Below are 17,786 nucleotides of genomic sequence, written 5' to 3'. Positions count from 1 at the left end.
TAATAGAACGAATATTGGGTGACAAGATCATTAAAATGGCTCACAATCCCGCATCAGCTGTTTGATGTCGCGCATCAAAATAGCACTTTTCCCCTGTGGAAGGGTTCGCATAAAGGGTTCGCATAATTATGTGCCAGATCGGGTGGTAGGTGGCGGTATGAAAACAGGAAATGTGATACTCCAGACAGGAAGTAGTAACCAGACGAGCAGACCAATCACAGCCTTGCAGGCTGCGCGGCTCGCGTAAAAGCTTACGTAAAAAATGACGCAAGTCTAGAAAAATCGCCCGACGCACGCAAGACGTGAGAAGTCGCGCAAGGGGTGCGCAAGGGCGCGCAAGGGCCTCTTGCGCTTGCGCTTACGCTTACGTAACTGAGCATAAATCGGCCTTAAGTCTGATTACAGGCGTGTGTAAATCCTGGTAAATTTACCAGTAGCAATAGCTCTTGTAGTGATATGTAATGCATACAAGCTACGACGTACCTACTCTTTTCTGTCCCCCACCTAAAAGCATGTAGAGGTTTTGTATCATGGCTTCCTCAAAAATAATCCTCACGCCACGCCGCTGTTCATCATAAGGAAATCACCATATAGGCCTACATATAATAGCGGACATTTGGCTAAGAGAATTTGGCTCAGAGAAAACCCTGTTCTGTTTGATGGAAATGTTCTCCGGAGGACTTCTCCTCATTTTAGGTAAACTTTTTCCCCTTTTATAGATTATTTGTATATTTCATTGTTCGGCTTCTCCACAACAGGTCTGGTATTTATTTTCTTAAATGTATTCAGCAATAGAACGGCGCTGTGTGTGTTGGTTTGTGTCTGTGTGTGTATAAGTAGGCCAACTCTACGTTATGCTTGGTAATATATGTCGTTTATAGTTGGAATGCATTATTATTGCTGAATAATTTTGTAATAGTTGGCTATTAATCAAGCAATAAAAGCGGGTTTAGAACGGTTTGAAAAACAAACTATTTCCGCGTTTAAAAAGCGGGCGCAAGATACCACAATACCCACTAATATTAATGGGTGAATAAACTGTTATAGAACTGGCAGGGATGTGTGGTCCTCTCTGGGTGGAGAGCTCTGAAAAAAGCTTAACAAAAAGCTTAACTAGCCTACTGGTGAAGGAATGGTTAACTATTCACTCAAAAAGCTTAACTATTGGTGAACGAATGGTTGGCAAAGAGTAACAACTCATTATGATACATTTACATGAAATGTGTCTTTCCCTATTACTTCGGCTAGGAAAGAGGAAACATGTTTATATTCTCAATATTTATTATTAATGATCTGAAGTAAGCGATGAGTATAAAAAAAGCACTTGTAGGACAGTGTTCATTTTAAGTAGGGGATACATATTTTGGCAGGTCGAAATTATACAATCTGACAAAATATGTGTCCCCCTATAACATTGTCTAGAGAAGAAGAATCATGTATATTCTTCCTTATTCCTCATTCCTTAAGGCACAGTCCATAAGGCCCTACTAATAAGAATGGGTTCTTCAGTGATAGCCTACAGTGGCGGTTTTAGTCACGGGTGAACGGGCGGCATTCTTTCATGAAACGTGGCGCCACGAGAAGTCCAAAAAATAAAAATCCTCTGTGCCGCAAAGCGGTTTTCTATGATGCACAATATCATAACATTATGTGGGCGGGGGTATTGGTATATTGACGTTGTCTGCTGCCCAGGAAGTCAAGCAGAACCTGATCTCCACTGTGGGAGGAGAGGTCACCATACCTGAGCCGTGGATTTCTTGTGAAAGATAGACTTGTGATCGCTTTAGTGAGAGATAGGGTGTTGGAAATAGATGATGAAGGTTTCCGGGACAGAGTGTCCTGGGACGGAGAAACCGGGCGGTTCACCATAAGAAGACTGCAGAGCAACAATTCAGGGATTAAATTCTGTTAATCAAGGAGGAAAATCTGAATCATTCAAGCTGAGTGTTTATGGTAGGGCACTAGGTCTCATTAACTCTCTCATTGTGATGACCTTGCTATTCTACTGACTCCAGAAAATGCAAATTGTATATGTGTGGAAGGTAAGGACATGTCTTAGAGTGGTCAAGCGGTATACTAGAAGGTAGAGGACATGTCTAGGAGGGGTCAAGCTGTATACTAGAAGTAGCCAAAAGTAGCCGTAAAAAAGTATGTCATCTTTGGCAGCGTTGCAAAATACTTAACGGCGTCTATTCGCTTTTTATTTTATATTTGAGCCCCTTGGGTAACTTTATTTTTATAACTTTATAACCCTTTATAACCCTTAATGTTATTTTTGCATCAGGCTTTACTTGCTTCGTCTTTGCGTACTAAAAAAAAGAAAAACGTTTTTTTAGCCTGTTTGGGGCCCCCTACTATGGGGGCCCCAAGCGGCCGCCTACCAATGCCTCTATGTTAAGACCGCCACTGTGTGTAGTCGACCCTGGGCCATTGACATTCACATTGAAACATCCCAGTCAAAAGGTTGTCGGGGGGGGGGTTTTGGAACAGAAAAATTGGGAGCAATCGGATAGTGAACACTGTAAATTGTCCTCTACATTGTCTGATAGAGTCACAGTGTGTGACACTGCAGTTTAGAGGACACTTTACACAGTGTGAAGCCCCAAGCCCCATCTTCAACCTGTCTAAACACTTCTAACCTCCACCATAACTGCTGAAGCCTATTGTGCAGCTGTAACTGAACATGACAGCTGAGCAAAGTGTGATAAACATCTGTAACCTTTTGGACAAAGCCGTGGGCTAGGGGAATATGTCAGTTTATATTTAGTGTGTTTATCCGGTGCTGGATGTACTGTATTGTATAGTGTATTGTTATTGTGTATGTACTGCACTCTTTTTGTAGTTATATTGGTGTCTTGTAATCCTGTGTGGGATGGGCCACTTGTGTGCCATGACACGAAAATAAACATCGACCTCATCATCATATACAACCTTTTATGAGACATAAAAGGTCTTAAAAAAGACTTACATTTATTTAAAATATAAACCTCTCTTAAATATCCACAAACGTCCATTCCGCCTTCACTACAGGCTATGTACGAGGCTTGTGGAATAGGCTAATAATCTTTTTGGCTAAATAAAGATTTCTGATAAACATTCTCTTTAGAAAATGTTGCAGTTTCTAAATGGATAACCCAGAAATCCACCATTTAACAGGGGAGGCAGAGACAGGAGCACCAGTAGGATACTAAAGTATGGTACAACAATAATACAGTAGGAGACTTCAATTGTATAGTATGGTACTACAATAGTATAGTAGGGTACAACAATACTACAGTAGGGTACTATAATACCACAGAGTAGGGTACTTCAGTATTGCAGAATTTAACTACAGTACTACAGTAGGTTACTAGAGTATTTCATTAGGGTACTACAGTACAGTTACAGGGCTGTTTGACTGAGCGATGTCTCCTGATCTGTTACAGTGATGATGTCATCTGCTGACCAGGAATTCAAGCAGAACCTGATCTCCACTGTGGGAGGAGAGGTCATCATACCTGAGCCTGACAAGGGTCCTTGGTTTCTTCTGAAAGATAGATTTATAATCGCTTCAGTGACCAGTGATAGAATAATAACAATATTAAAAAATCGTTTCCTTGGCCGACTGTCCTTGCACCAAGACACTCAGCAATTCACCATACGAAGACTGCAGAGCAACGATTCAGGGATTTATTCTGTTTCTCAAGGAGACGCATCTGAATCATTCAAGCTGAGCGTTTATGGTAGGTCACTAGGTCTCATTAACTCTATCCTTGTGATGACCTTGTTCTTCTACTGTCTCCCGAGAATGCAAATTGTATATGTGTGGAAGGTAAGGACATGTCTTAGAGTGGTCAAGCTGTATACTAGAAGGTAGAGGTCATGTCTAGGAGGGGTCAAGCTGACCTTGTGGTCTTCTGTCCCCAGATGCCGTCCTGGAGCCCGGTGTCACCGTAACGTCTGTGAGCAGCGAGGGCTGCACCCTGCTGTGTGCTGTGGACCAACTGAGTGGAGGGACTCTCTCCTGGTATCAAGGAGAGGTCCTGGTGAACCAGAGCAGCACCCAGCGCTCTCTCCCTCTGACCGTGGACAGGCTGGGTCTCCGGTCCTCCTACCGCTGTGTGTCTGCCAACCCTGCTGGTAACCTCACCCGGTCAGTCGACGCTAAGACGTCCTGCCCAGTAGAACAGCTCACTGGTAAGAAGTCCTCACACACCCTGCCTCCACCTGGACTGCACAGAAAGCTCAAAGACGCTGCTCATGTTGTGGAGCTTTTAGTGACGTGAGTGTTGTTATTCTTCTGTACAGGTGATGAAGAGGAACCCATATGGCTGTTCCGGGTTGTGATTCCGATCGTCTGTGGTGTTACATTCATCCTATTCTTATCTGTCATCATATTCTATGTTGAAAGACATCTCCAAGGCAAGGCGTTTTTTCTTACAATTGTTTTTGTTGGATAATGACAATGGTCTCGAGGCTTAACATATCATTGAGGCTAGATGTGTCCTGTGAGAGATGAATCCGATGTTGAATAGCAGCTTGTCCCCAGGGTTAGCCGCAGCCGAGCGGACCAGCTGTCCTCGGTACGGGGGTGGTCTCCTGTTATCGTTCTCCCTGCTGTGCTGCAGGTTGCACCAGCTACCTCATAACAATCATTTATCAATAATGCATTAGTCTGGCATTACAAGCCACACTCATTGTTATTAGGATTTCTGTCTGTTTAGTTTCTTCCGTCGTATTTTTCTTCCTTACTTCCTTCTACAGTTGTGGTGTGTGTACTTTATAGAGTGAATATTGTTTATTTTATTTTATCAATTTATATAATATTATTTATTATCTATCTATCACTCTTTACTTCTATCACTCTCTGTCAATATATCTCTATATCTAGATCTCTAGATCTCTATAGATATGTAAGTAATCAAAATAAGCATTCAAAAGATGAAGAAGATGTATTGAATCTCAATTTGTAGAAAAATACATTTAGAATTGCATCATAGAACCAAGTTCTTGGCACTTCCAGCAGCCTGAAGGGAAACTGTCGCTCACCTCATTCTAAAATCAGAGTTTACTGCTTGATGCGTGTGAAAACATAGTGATCGGCAACTCCCACTCTCTGTCCCTGTAAAGGTGGCAGAAACGTTTCAGTCCCCAGTGGTTTGATGTGGAAAAATGTCGTTAATTGTCCGCAATCTTTTCACACTGGCTGAGTTTTTTCCCCAACGCACACATGAAGCAGAAGTGTCTCATGGTAGAAACAGCCATGGTGTCTGAGCTTCCCCTTATGGATATTCAATAGATTGAGTGTCCACATGCTTCCCATGGCGGTGTAGGCATCAGGAAGATAAATGAATGTGGAAATCCTCTCTGTACAGCAGACCCTTCTACTGCATGACTTATAGTGGTGCTGTTTTACTCATTAATGTTGGCCTTCTTCTGTTTGTAGCTTCAATCCAGCGGGAACGTTGCGTTACACAGCAGGTAGGTGCCCTGTGGGTGCATATGTTGTACAGTCTAGTCAATATCACTACAGCCCGTCATTATTACATTATTATTAGTCCCTATTTTAACTATAAGCGTCTATTTATGAATTAGCACTTTGTATTTATTGCATTGTCATTTTATCCTGTGTCCTTCCACTGCTGCTGGGCTGTTTTTGCAACAAACAAATTTATCCTATGGGGGATTAATAAAGTTGTATCTTATCTTATCTTAAACCACCTCCAAACCAGAAGCCTCTGTGTTTGTTTATGTGTTCATGATCTGTGTGTGTGTGTGTGTGTGTGTGTGTGTGTGTGTGTGTGTGTGTGTGTGTGTGTGTGTGTGTGTGTGTGTGTGTGTGTGTGTGTGTGTGTGTGTGTGTGTGTGTGTGTGTGTGTGTGTTTGTGTTCACTATAGGAGGAGTTTGAACACGGCAGCTGCAACACGTACGTCAGATACAACCAGATACAAGGCAAAGAGAACTTAAAGGAATAAACGCTCTTGGATCAAACCATCATAGCCGCCTCTCCTGGTGTCAGTAAAACATTTGTTACCAAAAACATTTGGCAGGATGACTCTGTTTGCATTTAGTGTGCACCCCCCGGCACGAATATAACAACAGCACAAATTTAGCAATATAGCACTTGAGTCTTTTGGACCCAAGTGATCAATGTGCCTCAGCCCATATGGACCCATATAATGAATCACCCGACAATTACAGTGATCTCCCTGCAAGTTCAGTGAATCACCCTACCAGTAGAGTAGGGTAAATTTGAACATTGGCTTCCTGTAGGAAGACCTTCCTGAGACCAATCTGTTATTTATCCCCAGAGTATACAAAAAAACATGGGAAAGCAGGATTTAGTTATGCAACAAATAGCTGGAATAAACTCCCTGAGGATTTAAGACTTGCCCCAACTCTGACAACTTTTAAAACAATACCGAAGACTTTAATGTTTGCTTTAGCTTTCTGCTATCTTAAATACATTGCACTTTAAAAAAATAATTAAAAAGGCCGTTTTAGCTTTACCTTTATTTTCTATTTTTACCAGAGAGATACATGATCTGAGAAAGGATAAGGGTCTGAGACCCGAGTTTTGTCTGGGTTAGAGTCCTAGAATCAGGGTTGGAGTCCCAGAATCTGGGTTGGAAACCCAGAGAAAGACCCAGAGAAGGGACCAAGTTCCTTTTGGTCGGGTTGGAGTACCAGAGAGAATGTTGATCTGATCTTAAACACATTGCACTTTCTAAAATGCTTTTTTAACTTTGCCTTTATTTTCTATCTATTTTACTCATTTTTTGCATATGTTTTCTTTTCTATTATTTAATTTTATTGTATGACAATGTTTATATGTGAAGCACTTTGAGTCGGCCTTGTGTATGAAAAGTGCTATATTATATTAATAAAATTAAGTTGCCTTGCCTTGCCTTGAATCACCAAACAAGTAAAGTGAATATATATGAAGGAGAACACTCCTGAGTGTGTGTGCAGATGGCTTGTTTAACCTGTGCCCACAGTGCGTTTAGTAGTTATGTTGGGTGTGTAGTAATAACCAACACAAACGCGTTACTTTCCAGCCAACTCTAACTCCGTTCTTGTATCAACATACATTACATCTTTCTTCTCCTCCTCTCGCCTCTATCTGTCTGCATTACTACGCCACCTAGAGGCTGTACAATTCAACTGACATAACTATGAGTAACTCAATGCAGTAGTGAACACAACAGTAGTCTGGCTATTGCCAGAGATTGAGCTTTGTCTGGGGAAGCTGCTGCCATTTTCTTCAGCACAAGAGGCGTGATCAACGGGCCTAGTTCAACTGACTCGGTAGGCAATTGGCTGCATGCTGGAATTCTCCATGGTGGAGAAGAAAGAGAAAGGGATTGTTGCCGTATGCGGACTCCCGGAGAAGCTGCTCCGCCGCCGCTGGAGGAGAAGCTCCGCCGCCGCCGGAGGAGTCCGCATACATTGTTCCGAGAGGTCGGAGAAATTACATGGACCCAAAGTGACAGCGAGTGACAGCTGTCTACTGAAAACATCTTTCTCGAAAGCAGCGTTTGTTGTTGCTGGTGACGTAAAGAGGTCAGCCAGTGGCTCTAGTACCACTAGTTGAAATGGATACAGTGCCACCTATCGTACCGGGGTATGAAGTGCTTCAGCAAATGAATCGAGTTTCACACCTCCATGTATAATCGGATAATTGCCGTTGTCCAATTGAGGAGTATAGTCGAACTATGGTTTTAAACGGATTAAGTTGTGCATGTAAACGTATACTCAATGGCAACAGGTGTGCAGCCTCACCCAGCCCCAGGGTCCAATCAGACTCGGCCAAGTGAGGTTTCTAAACCAGCCATCATCCACACACACTCCCACAGTAGGCTTATGGTTCTAAACTATTGTTTTCTACCATTACATAACAGGTTGATCTCTCCTCCATCCTCCTTACTTTTATAAAATCCAGCCCAATTGTTCAGCATCCAATAATATCTTGGAACGGTTGATGGCTGAGTCGGCCTGACTCGGGCTAGGGGAGGCTGCACACCTGTGCAGCCAGTAATTAAGGCATACAGGTTAAACCAGCCATCACCACACACACACACACACACACACACACACACACACACACACACACACACACACACACACACACACACAGCTCCGACATGTCAGCATTCATCTCCGGCTCTGCATGCAACAAACCTGCCAACACTGCAATAAACTTTTTCTCCACACCCTCGAGAGCAGTGCCAACCGGACCCTGTTGCCGGAGGAGCCCATGAAATCAGGAACCCAGTTTGTGTAAGACAGCAGCCAGTGCTGCAACAGATATTTGTCATCCTCTCATAGTTCCACAAATGCTTTTAGCAAGGCTGACCAAGACATTTTATGTTGTCTATGAAATTCACACGACACACTGTGGTGTCTGAGATGCTTGACCCTCTCTCAGACACGGCCACAAACAAGCCACAAGCAAGCCCTCTCGTCCTCGATCATCCTCATGCTCCTTATTCGAAATTTGCTTTGACGTCACGTAAAGAACTGGCAGTAACATAGGATTCTAGACCAATTCTCTAAATGAGGCTTATTATCAGTGTGAGAATGGCATAGACGACTATGTTAAAAGACCATATAAGAAAAAACATTTTGGGTTCACCACCCCTTTTAATCAATTTTTTAATAACCTAAAACAAATGAGACCTTTCAACCACATAATGGGTGGATCAAAAAGTCGCTGAGTTCTTAACTGTACAAATAACCATATCCGCCTTCAATTCTGAGAATGAAATGGAGCTTCTTTTATTTCTATTTTCGACCAGTTAAACAGGCCATTAAAGGAACTACATAGTCACTCTGTGTGTGTGTGTGTGTGTGTGTGTGTGTGTGTGTGTGTGTGTGTGTGTGTGTGTGTGTGTGTGTGCGTGTGCGTGTGCGTGTGCGTGTGTCTGTGTCTGGCTCTGTGTCTGGCTCTGTGTCTGGCTCTGTGTGTGTGTGTGTGGGAAAGCTATGGTGAGTTGACTTCTGTAAAGGAGGAAAATCGTCACCTCACGCCCGTGTCTCTATCTCAAAGTATGTTGTTGTCATGTGCTATTATTTAAACAATATGAGGCTTAAAATGCTCACGATAATGTAAATTCTGACATTTAAAATATTTTTGTAGCATATGTCTGGATCATAAACACCAGAGTTGTTGTTGTAACCTTAGGTTTATATCAGTTGCATCTTGAGAAATATCTGATTTCAAAAGTGTTGTTATTGAGAGATTTGCAGTCTTTGTCTAAAAACTTGAGTCTATCGTAACATTTATGTTACAATAGACTCAAACCTATCGTAACATAAATGTTACGATAGATCCACCCCAGTGAGAAACACTTCCCTGTGAATGGGTTCCCGTCCGCGCCCGTTGTAACTCTTAACATCATACTTTCAGGGTTCATTTCTAGTTTGATACTTGAGAAATCTCTTATGGATCTGATCGGTTACCCAAACCACGATGAAGAGTGGCAGCGAGTAATGATTCATTCAGGCCAACCGTGCAGCTTCTAGAAAAGTAAATGTGGGGCTAGACTGTCTTCAGGAAGGTTAGTCTCTAGAAGACAAGATACGGTCACCAAATATTTATGCAAATTATGAATAAATAAAACACCACTACACACAAACCAAATGAAAACTGTTCTACAGAACCATAATGCAACTACTCAAGGCAAGCACGGGTGACTCAAACCATTCGTTAAAACACCCATACAAGATGCCTACTCTAGACTCTGCCTCATCTTATAGCCTCCAGCAGAAAGCCCCACAAGAAAACAAGGCCTGTTCAATAGATTCATGAAAGGCCCATTGAAATCTAAGATATCTGGGACAAGCAGTTGTTGGCTCCTCTTGTCTTTGTCTAAAAACTCGCTGAACTGGAACACCTTCCCATCCAACAGTTAAAGTCGGTGACTGCAGGTGAGTGGAATCTCTTTTTGTAAAGAAATCAAACACCAAACTAAGGCTAGCCTCAGCTGCTCTCTCTGGGGGTACAGGAAGAATGGCCCAAGTGAGCGTTCCGCCCCTTTATAGATGTGCTTTTTCATTTGTGTTTGTTACAACCCTTATAAATTGCTGCTTGGGCGCATGGGGGAGCCTGGCTCAGTCTTTACGGCAGCGACCCGGGTTCGACTCCTGCCCTTGGTCACTGTCTGCGTGTCCTTATGTCTCCCTTTCTCTCATACCTTCATGTCTAACTCTCAGTGTTTCTGCATGAATATTGCGAAATAAATCTTTAAATAAAGAATATGCTGCTGGCCGCAGTCAGATCTATATAATTTACGAAATATAATATAAATAGATTAGATGGCATTTGAGTACATTTCTGATTAAAAAAATAATTAAAAAGATCCTTTCATCATCAGTGGCGTTTTCTCCCGGAGGCCATTGGCTTCCCTGTTTTTTAGACATCCAATAAAAACATTTATATTAACAGTTTCGGTTACTCTTTGGTGCTGTGTTGGTGTCATTTCTTCCACATTTTCTCGCCTCATTGAGCATTTTAAAATGCACCAAACTGCGCCCCTCTAAATACTAAATACGCGGTAAAACACGACATGGCACACAGTACGTCCACGAGCAATCCAGCCCGAGATGGTATCCCTTGGTGAGAAAAAAAAGAGAAGGATTAACCAATCAGGCGAGGCTACAGTCATGACACTGCCCTCCTGTGATTAGTCAGCAGGGTGCCAAGGGAAGTCACCAGGCGGGCCCTTGGCTTCACACCAATCAAATCAAAGAATCAACGTCAACGTAAACAAATAGCGGGAGATAAGATTTTTACCATATTATCGTATAAGCAAGTGCAGTTTTGGAGGATGGAGATTTAGAGTAGGACAATTTGGTAACATTTAACCAAACTGCCACATGGGCAGCAACAAAAAAATAAATCTGACGGCAGGCCAATGCCGAAGCTTCAGCTGCTTGTGGAGAGAAAGAAGAGTGGTTATCGCACTTTCAATGAGGATAACTATGTCCGGACCGAGTTGCTAGCTGGTAGCGCTAAACTTCAGCTATTTTGCTGACCATGCCTTCTTTTTTTTTACCAAGATTCATGCTCCCTGAACAATCCCTGGGTGACAGGGATCTTATTGACCTCTTCGCCACCATGAAAGACAGGAGAAAGGCCTTCCTCTACAAATAGGGTGAGTAAAATACGCACCTCATTACTGTTCCCTGAGCTGTCCGTTTATCTTATTTTTTTTGTGTTATTATATTTCCAATTGTGCCTTGTTTGTCTGGAATAAGTTGCATTGGTCAATCAAATTAAGCTGAGAATCGGAACCAGGGACAGATCTATGCGGCTGTGGTTGTTTATAGCTGCTTGTTCTGGGTTGTCTTGTGTTGTCTTTTAAAGGTTGGGTATGCGATTTGCGAAACGCCAGCAGATTTTGAAAATACACAACTCAAATGGTCCTACCCCCTCTCCTTCAACGCTGACTCTGACTCCACCCATTCCAAGTACCTGGACGCGCAATCATGCACGAGCGCGAACAGAGATGCGCGAGAGCGAGCCAGGCTATCGTAGGTTTTCGTTTAACAACATGGCACTACATTCAGCTGTAAGTTGCACCCAGTACCGCGGGAAGTAGGGGTGCTGGGGGTGCTGCAACACCCCCTGTCCGAGGCCCTGTCTTATCACAGAAAACGATCATTTCTAAAAAACTCCGGCCAAAGTGGAGATTTCTGAAAACGCCGGTTATGTGTTGTCGTGTCAACGGGGAGAAACGGGATTTTCGGTTCTGAAGCGTCACATTATGCACCAGGAAATGCTGAACGTCATGTGAGCGCCCGCTGTACCGTATTGGTCCGAATATAAACACAAACCCCATTGTAAGAAGACCTATATTTAGAAAAAAGATTTGAAGACCAGATCTTGTTTTTATGAATAAATAAATTGTATTCATTGAAATAATATACGAAAATAAAAAGCCATAGAATAAAACACTGCATTGCCACTAAACATTAGTGCAAATAGGCCGTACTGATGTGTACACCACAGACTATTCCTGACACTCCTCTGCCCCGCTGTGTTCGCTCTGGCTGTGGTCGCTCCGAACTGTTTCGGCCCGTGGCAAAGCGAGTCATCTTCGCTGCTGTCCAATGCATTTTGAGACGCAGCATTTATTTAATGCTCATATGACCTAGTGCTGAAAAAAGGTTAGATGAAAAAGTGCGAGGGTAGCGGTGGTGCGCTAAACTTGTTCTGTGAGCAGCTGGATGTGAACCATGGTGTGAAGGAAGCGGACACAACGATCGATTTTCAACTGTGCGCGCATGCACTGGTGTAATTGAGCTGCGCTGCTATATATCTTTTTTATCAATGTAACGAGTTGCGAGTCTAGTGCAGGCTGAGTTTTTTTTTTCCAGCACCCCCTGCTGAGAATACGTTCTCACGGCTATGGTTGCACCAGATGTTATAAACATTAAACGGTCACATAAATCATTACTATTTTTAGAAAATGTATGTTTGTTTCATATAATTGTATTGGAAGTCCTGGTTTTCACTAGGGTTGCCGCGGTGTGGACATTTTCGCACCGATTAATACACTCGTCTCAACACCGGTATTACCGAGTATAAACGGTATAAACTTTGAAACTAGGTCAACCGCCACACAAGCATCGGTTTTTAGACCCTTCTCGTCCTTCAGTTGCCACCAACGTTCGAAAGCAGCGCCTAGGATTATTCTTGATTTCAGTTTTTCTCTTTCAGCGTTTTTATTATCAATTACTCTCTGAAAAAGAGTTTTCCTTCTCTTTGCTGGTGGTGGTGGTGGTGGTGGGGATGGTGGCCTTGTCTGCCATGGAAATTGTCTTCTACTGCTAGGTCCAAATGTGGATTAACTAGTTCCAGTAGCTACCGCAGGATAACAACAAACAGGAGCGTGCTCTGGGTCACGAGCTCTGGGTCACGAGTACTGCACGAAGGGGTCGCGCGCGGGGCGCGGGGGGGGGGAGTGCAGTACGACCGTTTGATTGACGTACTTACTGTCCAATGCAACTCGGTGGCAATGGAAATGATTGGCTGGAGTTTTTCGAGCCCTGCCCGTTCCACAGATGATTGACTTGTTTAATCTTCATGTCAGTACTTCTAACTCAGTGGCTGTAAGCGGGTTATGATAAGGATTTCAAGTAATTTTGCAAAAATGGCCAAAAAAGCGAATTCCATACCCAACCTTTAAGTAGTGCTATATAAGGAAAAAAAATTGGGAGGGCTGTGTGTGTGTGTGTGTGTGTGTGTGTGTGTGTGTGTGTGTGTGTGTGTGTGTGTGTGTGTGTGTGTGTGTGTGTGTGTGTGTGTGTGTGTGTGTGTGTGTGTGTGTGTGTGTGTGTGTGTGTTTGAGAGAGAGAGAGAGCGAGCGCGTATGTCGTGTCGGTCAGATTACAGGCGTGTGTAAATCCTGGTAAATTTACCAGTAGCAATAGCTCTTGGAGAAATATGTAATGCATACAAGATACGACGTAGGCCTACTCTTTTCTGTCCTAAAAGCATGTAGGGCCTAGAGGTTTTGTAACATTGCTTCCTCAAAAATAATCCCCACGCCCCGCCACTGTTCATCATAAGGAAATCACCATCGGCCTACATATAATAACGGAAAACCCTGTTCTGTTTGATGGAAATGTTCTCCGGAGGACTTCTCCTCGTTTTAGGTGAACTTTTTCCCCTTTCTTCGATTATTTGTATATTTCATTGTTCGGCTTCTCCACAACAAGTTTGGTATTTATTTTCTTAAATGTAGCCTACTTGAGTATTCAGCAATAGAACGGCGCTGTGTGTGTTGGTTTGTGTCTGTGTGTATAAATAGGCCAACTCTACGTTATGCTTGGTAATATATGTCGTTTATAGTTGGAATGTATTATTATTGCGTAATAATTTTGTAATAGTTGGCTATTAATCAAACAATAAAAGCGGGTTTAGAACGGTTTGAAAACCAAACTATTTCTGCGTTTAAAAAGCGGGCGCAAGATACCACAATCCCCACTGATATTAATGGGTGAATAAACTGTTATAGAACTGGCAGGGATGTGTGGTCCTATCTGGGTGGAGAGCTCTAAAAAGAACTTGACAAAAATCTTAACTAGCCTACTGGTGAAGGAATGGTTACTATGGTACTATTCACTCAAAAAGCTTAACTATTGGTGAACGAATGGTTGGCAAAGAGTAACAACTCATTATGATACATTTACATGAAATGTGTATTTCCCTATTACTTCGGCTAGGAAAGAGGAAACATGTTTATATTCTCAATATTTATTATTAATGATGTGAAGTAAGCGATGAGTAAAAAAAAAGCACTTATAAGACAGAGGGTTCATTTTAAGTAGGGGATACATATTTTGGCAGGTCCTAATTATACAATCGGACAAAATATGTGTCCCCCTAAAACATTGTCTAGAGAAGAAGAATAATTTATATTCTTCCTTATTCCTCATTCCTTAAGGCACCATAAGGCCCTACTAATAATAATGGGTTCTTCAGTGATTAATAGCCTACAGTGGCTATTAGTGGTTTTAGTCACGGGTGAACGGGCGGCATTCTTTCATGAAACGTGGTGCCACGAGAAGTCCAAAAAATAAAAATCATCTGTGCCGCAAAGCGGTTTTCTATGATGCACAATATCATAACATTATGTGGGCGGGGGTATTGGTATATTGACGTCGTCAGCTGCCCAGGAAGTCAAGCAGAACCTGATCTCCACTGTGGGAGGAGAGGTCACCATACCTGAGCCGTGGATTTCTTGTGAAAGATAGACTTGTGATCGCTTTAGTGAGAGATAGGGTGTTGGAGATAGATGATGAAGGTTTCCGGGACAGAGTGTCCTGGGACGGAGACACCGGGCGGTTCACCATAAGAAGACTGCAGAGCAACGATTCAGGGATTAAATTCTGTTAATCAAGGAGGAAAATCTGAATCATTCAAGCTGAGTGTTTATGGTAGGGCACTAGGTCTCATTAACTCTCTCATTGTGATGACCTTGCTATTCTACTGACTCCAGAAAATGCAAATTGTATATGTGTGGAAGGTAAGGACATGTCTTAGAGTGGTCAAGCTGTATACTAGAAGGTAGAGGTCATGTCTAGGAGGGGTCAAGCTGACCTTGTGGTCTTCTGTCCCCAGATGCCGTCCTGGAGCCCGGTGTCACCGTAACGTCTGTGAGCAGCGAGGGCTGCACCCTGCTGTGTGCTGTGGACCAACTGAGTGGAGGGACTCTCTCCTGGTATCAAGGAGAGGTCCTGGTGAACCAGAGCAGCACCCAGCGCTCTCTCCCTCTGACCGTGGACAGGCTGGGTCTCCGGTCCTCCTACCGCTGTGTGTCTGCCAACCCTGCTGGTAACCTCACCCGGTCAGTCGACGCTAAGACGTCCTGCCCAGTAGAACAGCTCACTGGTAAGAAGTCCTCACACACCCTGCCTCCACCTGGACTGCACAGAAAGCTCAAAGACGCTGCTCATGTTGTGGAGCTTTTAGTGACGTGAGTGTTGTTATTCTTCTGTACAGGTGATGAAGAGGAACCCATATGGCTGTTCCGGGTTGTGATTCCGATCGTCTGTGGTGTTACATTCATCCTATTCTTATCTGTCATCATATTCTATGTTGAAAGACATCTCCAAGGCAAGGCGTTTTTTCTTACAATTGTTTTTGTTGGATAATGACAATGGTCTCGAGGCTTAACATATCATTGAGGCTAGATGTGTCCTGTGAGAGATGAATCCGATGTTGAATAGCAGCTTGTCCCCAGGGTTAGCCGCAGCCGAGCGGACCAGCTGTCCTCGGTACGGGGGTGGTCTCCTGTTATCGTTCTCCCTGCTGTGCTGCAGGTTGCACCAGCTACCTCATAACAATCATTTATCAATAATGCATTAGTCTGGCATTACAAGCCACACTCATTGTTATTAGGATTTCTGTCTGTTTAGTTTCTTCCGTCGTATTTTTCTTCCTTACTTCCTTCTACAGTTGTGGTGTGTGTACTTTATAGAGTGAATATTGTTTATTTTATTTTATCAATTTATATAATATTATTTATTATCTATCTATCACTCTTTACTTCTATCACTCTCTGTCAATATATCTCTATATCTAGATCTCTAGATCTCTATAGATATGTAAGTAATCAAAATAAGCATTCAAAAGATGAAGAAGATGTATTGAATCTCAATTTGTAGAAAAATACATTTAGAATTGCATCATAGAACCAAGTTCTTGGCACTTCCAGCAGCCTGAAGGGAAACTGTCGCTCACCTCATTCTAAAATCAGAGTTTACTGCTTGATGCGTGTGAAAACATAGTGATCGGCAACTCCCACTCTCTGTCCCTGTAAAGGTGGCAGAAACGTTTCAGTCCCCAGTGGTTTGATGTGGAAAAATGTCGTTAATTGTCCGCAATCTTTTCACACTGGCTGAGTTTTTTCCCCAACGCACACATGAAGCAGAAGTGTCTCATGGTAGAAACAGCCATGGTGTCTGAGCTTCCCCTTATGGATATTCAATAGATTGAGTGTCCACATGCTTCCCATGGCGGTGTAGGCATCAGGAAGATAAATGAATGTGGAAATCCTCTCTGTACAGCAGACCCTTCTACTGCATGACTTATAGTGGTGCTGTTTTACTCATTAATGTTGGCCTTCTTCTGTTTGTAGCTTCAATCCAGCGGGAACGTTGCGTTACACAGCAGGTAGGTGCCCTGTGGGTGCATATGTTGTACAGTCTAGTCAATATCACTACAGCCCGTCATTATTACATTATTATTAGTCCCTATTTTAACTATAAGCGTCTATTTATGAATTAGCACTTTGTATTTATTGCATTGTCATTTTATCCTGTGTCCTTCCACTGCTGCTGGGCTGTTTTTGCAACAAACAAATTTATCCTATGGGGGATTAATAAAGTTGTATCTTATCTTATCTTAAACCACCTCCAAACCAGAAGCCTCTGTGTTTGTTTATGTGTTCATGATCTGTGTGTGTGTGTGTGTGTGTGTGTGTGTGTGTGTGTGTGTGTGTGTGTGTGTGTGTGTGTGTGTGTGTGTGTGTGTGTGTGTGTGTGTGTGTGTGTGTGTGTGTGTGTGTGTGTGTGTGTTTGTGTTCACTATAGGAGGAGTTTGAACACGGCAGCTGCAACACGTACGTCAGATACAACCAGATACAAGGCAAAGAGAACTTAAAGGAATAAACGCTCTTGGATCAAACCATCATAGCCGCCTCTCCTGGTGTCAGTAAAACATTTGTTACCAAAAACATTTGGCAGGATGACTCTGTTTGCATTTAGTGTGCACCCCCCGGCACGAATATAACAACAGCACAAATTTAGCAATATAGCACTTGAGTCTTTTGGACCCAAGTGATCAATGTGCCTCAGCCCATATGGACCCATATAATGAATCACCCGACAATTACAGTGATCTCCCTGCAAGTTCAGTGAATCACCCTACCAGTAGAGTAGGGTAAATTTGAACATTGGCTTCCTGTAGGAAGACCTTCCTGAGACCAATCTGTTATTTATCCCCAGAGTATACAAAAAAACATGGGAAAGCAGGATTTAGTTATGCAACAAATAGCTGGAATAAACTCCCTGAGGATTTAAGACTTGCCCCAACTCTGACAACTTTTAAAACAATACCGAAGACTTTAATGTTTGCTTTAGCTTTCTGCTATCTTAAATACATTGCACTTTAAAAAAATAATTAAAAAGGCCGTTTTAGCTTTACCTTTATTTTCTATTTTTACCAGAGAGATACATGATCTGAGAAAGGATAAGGGTCTGAGACCCGAGTTTTGTCTGGGTTAGAGTCCTAGAA

The 17,786-nt window shown here is 42.7% G+C and overlaps 1 protein-coding gene, 2 long non-coding RNA genes and 1 pseudogene across 5 annotated transcripts in view; all 4 read left to right on the top strand.

Annotated features, from left to right (window-relative positions):
- Positions 1 to 340: 340 nt before the first annotated feature.
- LOC115540365 (uncharacterized) overlaps positions 341 to 17,786 on the top strand; it is a 29,551-nt gene continuing 12,105 nt past the window's right edge. For 2 of the 3 annotated variants that reach the window (XM_030351574.1, XM_030351573.1), the window contains exon 1: positions 341 to 696. In XM_030351574.1, the coding sequence (XP_030207434.1) occupies positions 660 to 696 (37 nt within the window). In that variant the 5' untranslated portion in view covers positions 341 to 659. Of the gene's footprint in view, positions 697 to 3,425; positions 3,723 to 3,906; positions 4,177 to 4,287; positions 4,402 to 5,425; positions 5,461 to 5,877; positions 5,978 to 17,786 lie in introns of those variants that run through there. The other variant, XM_030351572.1, reaches the window with a different exon arrangement.
- LOC115541143 (uncharacterized) lies at positions 9,374 to 9,464 on the top strand (annotated as a pseudogene).
- LOC115540368 (uncharacterized) lies at positions 14,791 to 15,605 on the top strand. Its single transcript, XR_003976162.1, has 3 exons — positions 14,791 to 14,926; positions 15,111 to 15,380; positions 15,492 to 15,605. It is a non-coding gene; the product is annotated as an uncharacterized LOC115540368 (long non-coding RNA).
- On the top strand, positions 16,627 to 17,183 carry LOC115540369 (uncharacterized). The gene is made up of 2 exons (XR_003976163.1): positions 16,627 to 16,664; positions 17,084 to 17,183. It is a non-coding gene; the product is annotated as an uncharacterized LOC115540369 (long non-coding RNA).

Source organism: Gadus morhua, chromosome 3 (genome assembly GCF_902167405.1).
Source record: "Gadus morhua chromosome 3, gadMor3.0, whole genome shotgun sequence".
NCBI lineage: Eukaryota > Metazoa > Chordata > Actinopteri > Gadiformes > Gadidae > Gadus > Gadus morhua.
This window is presented reverse-complemented; position numbering and strand designations above follow the sequence as displayed.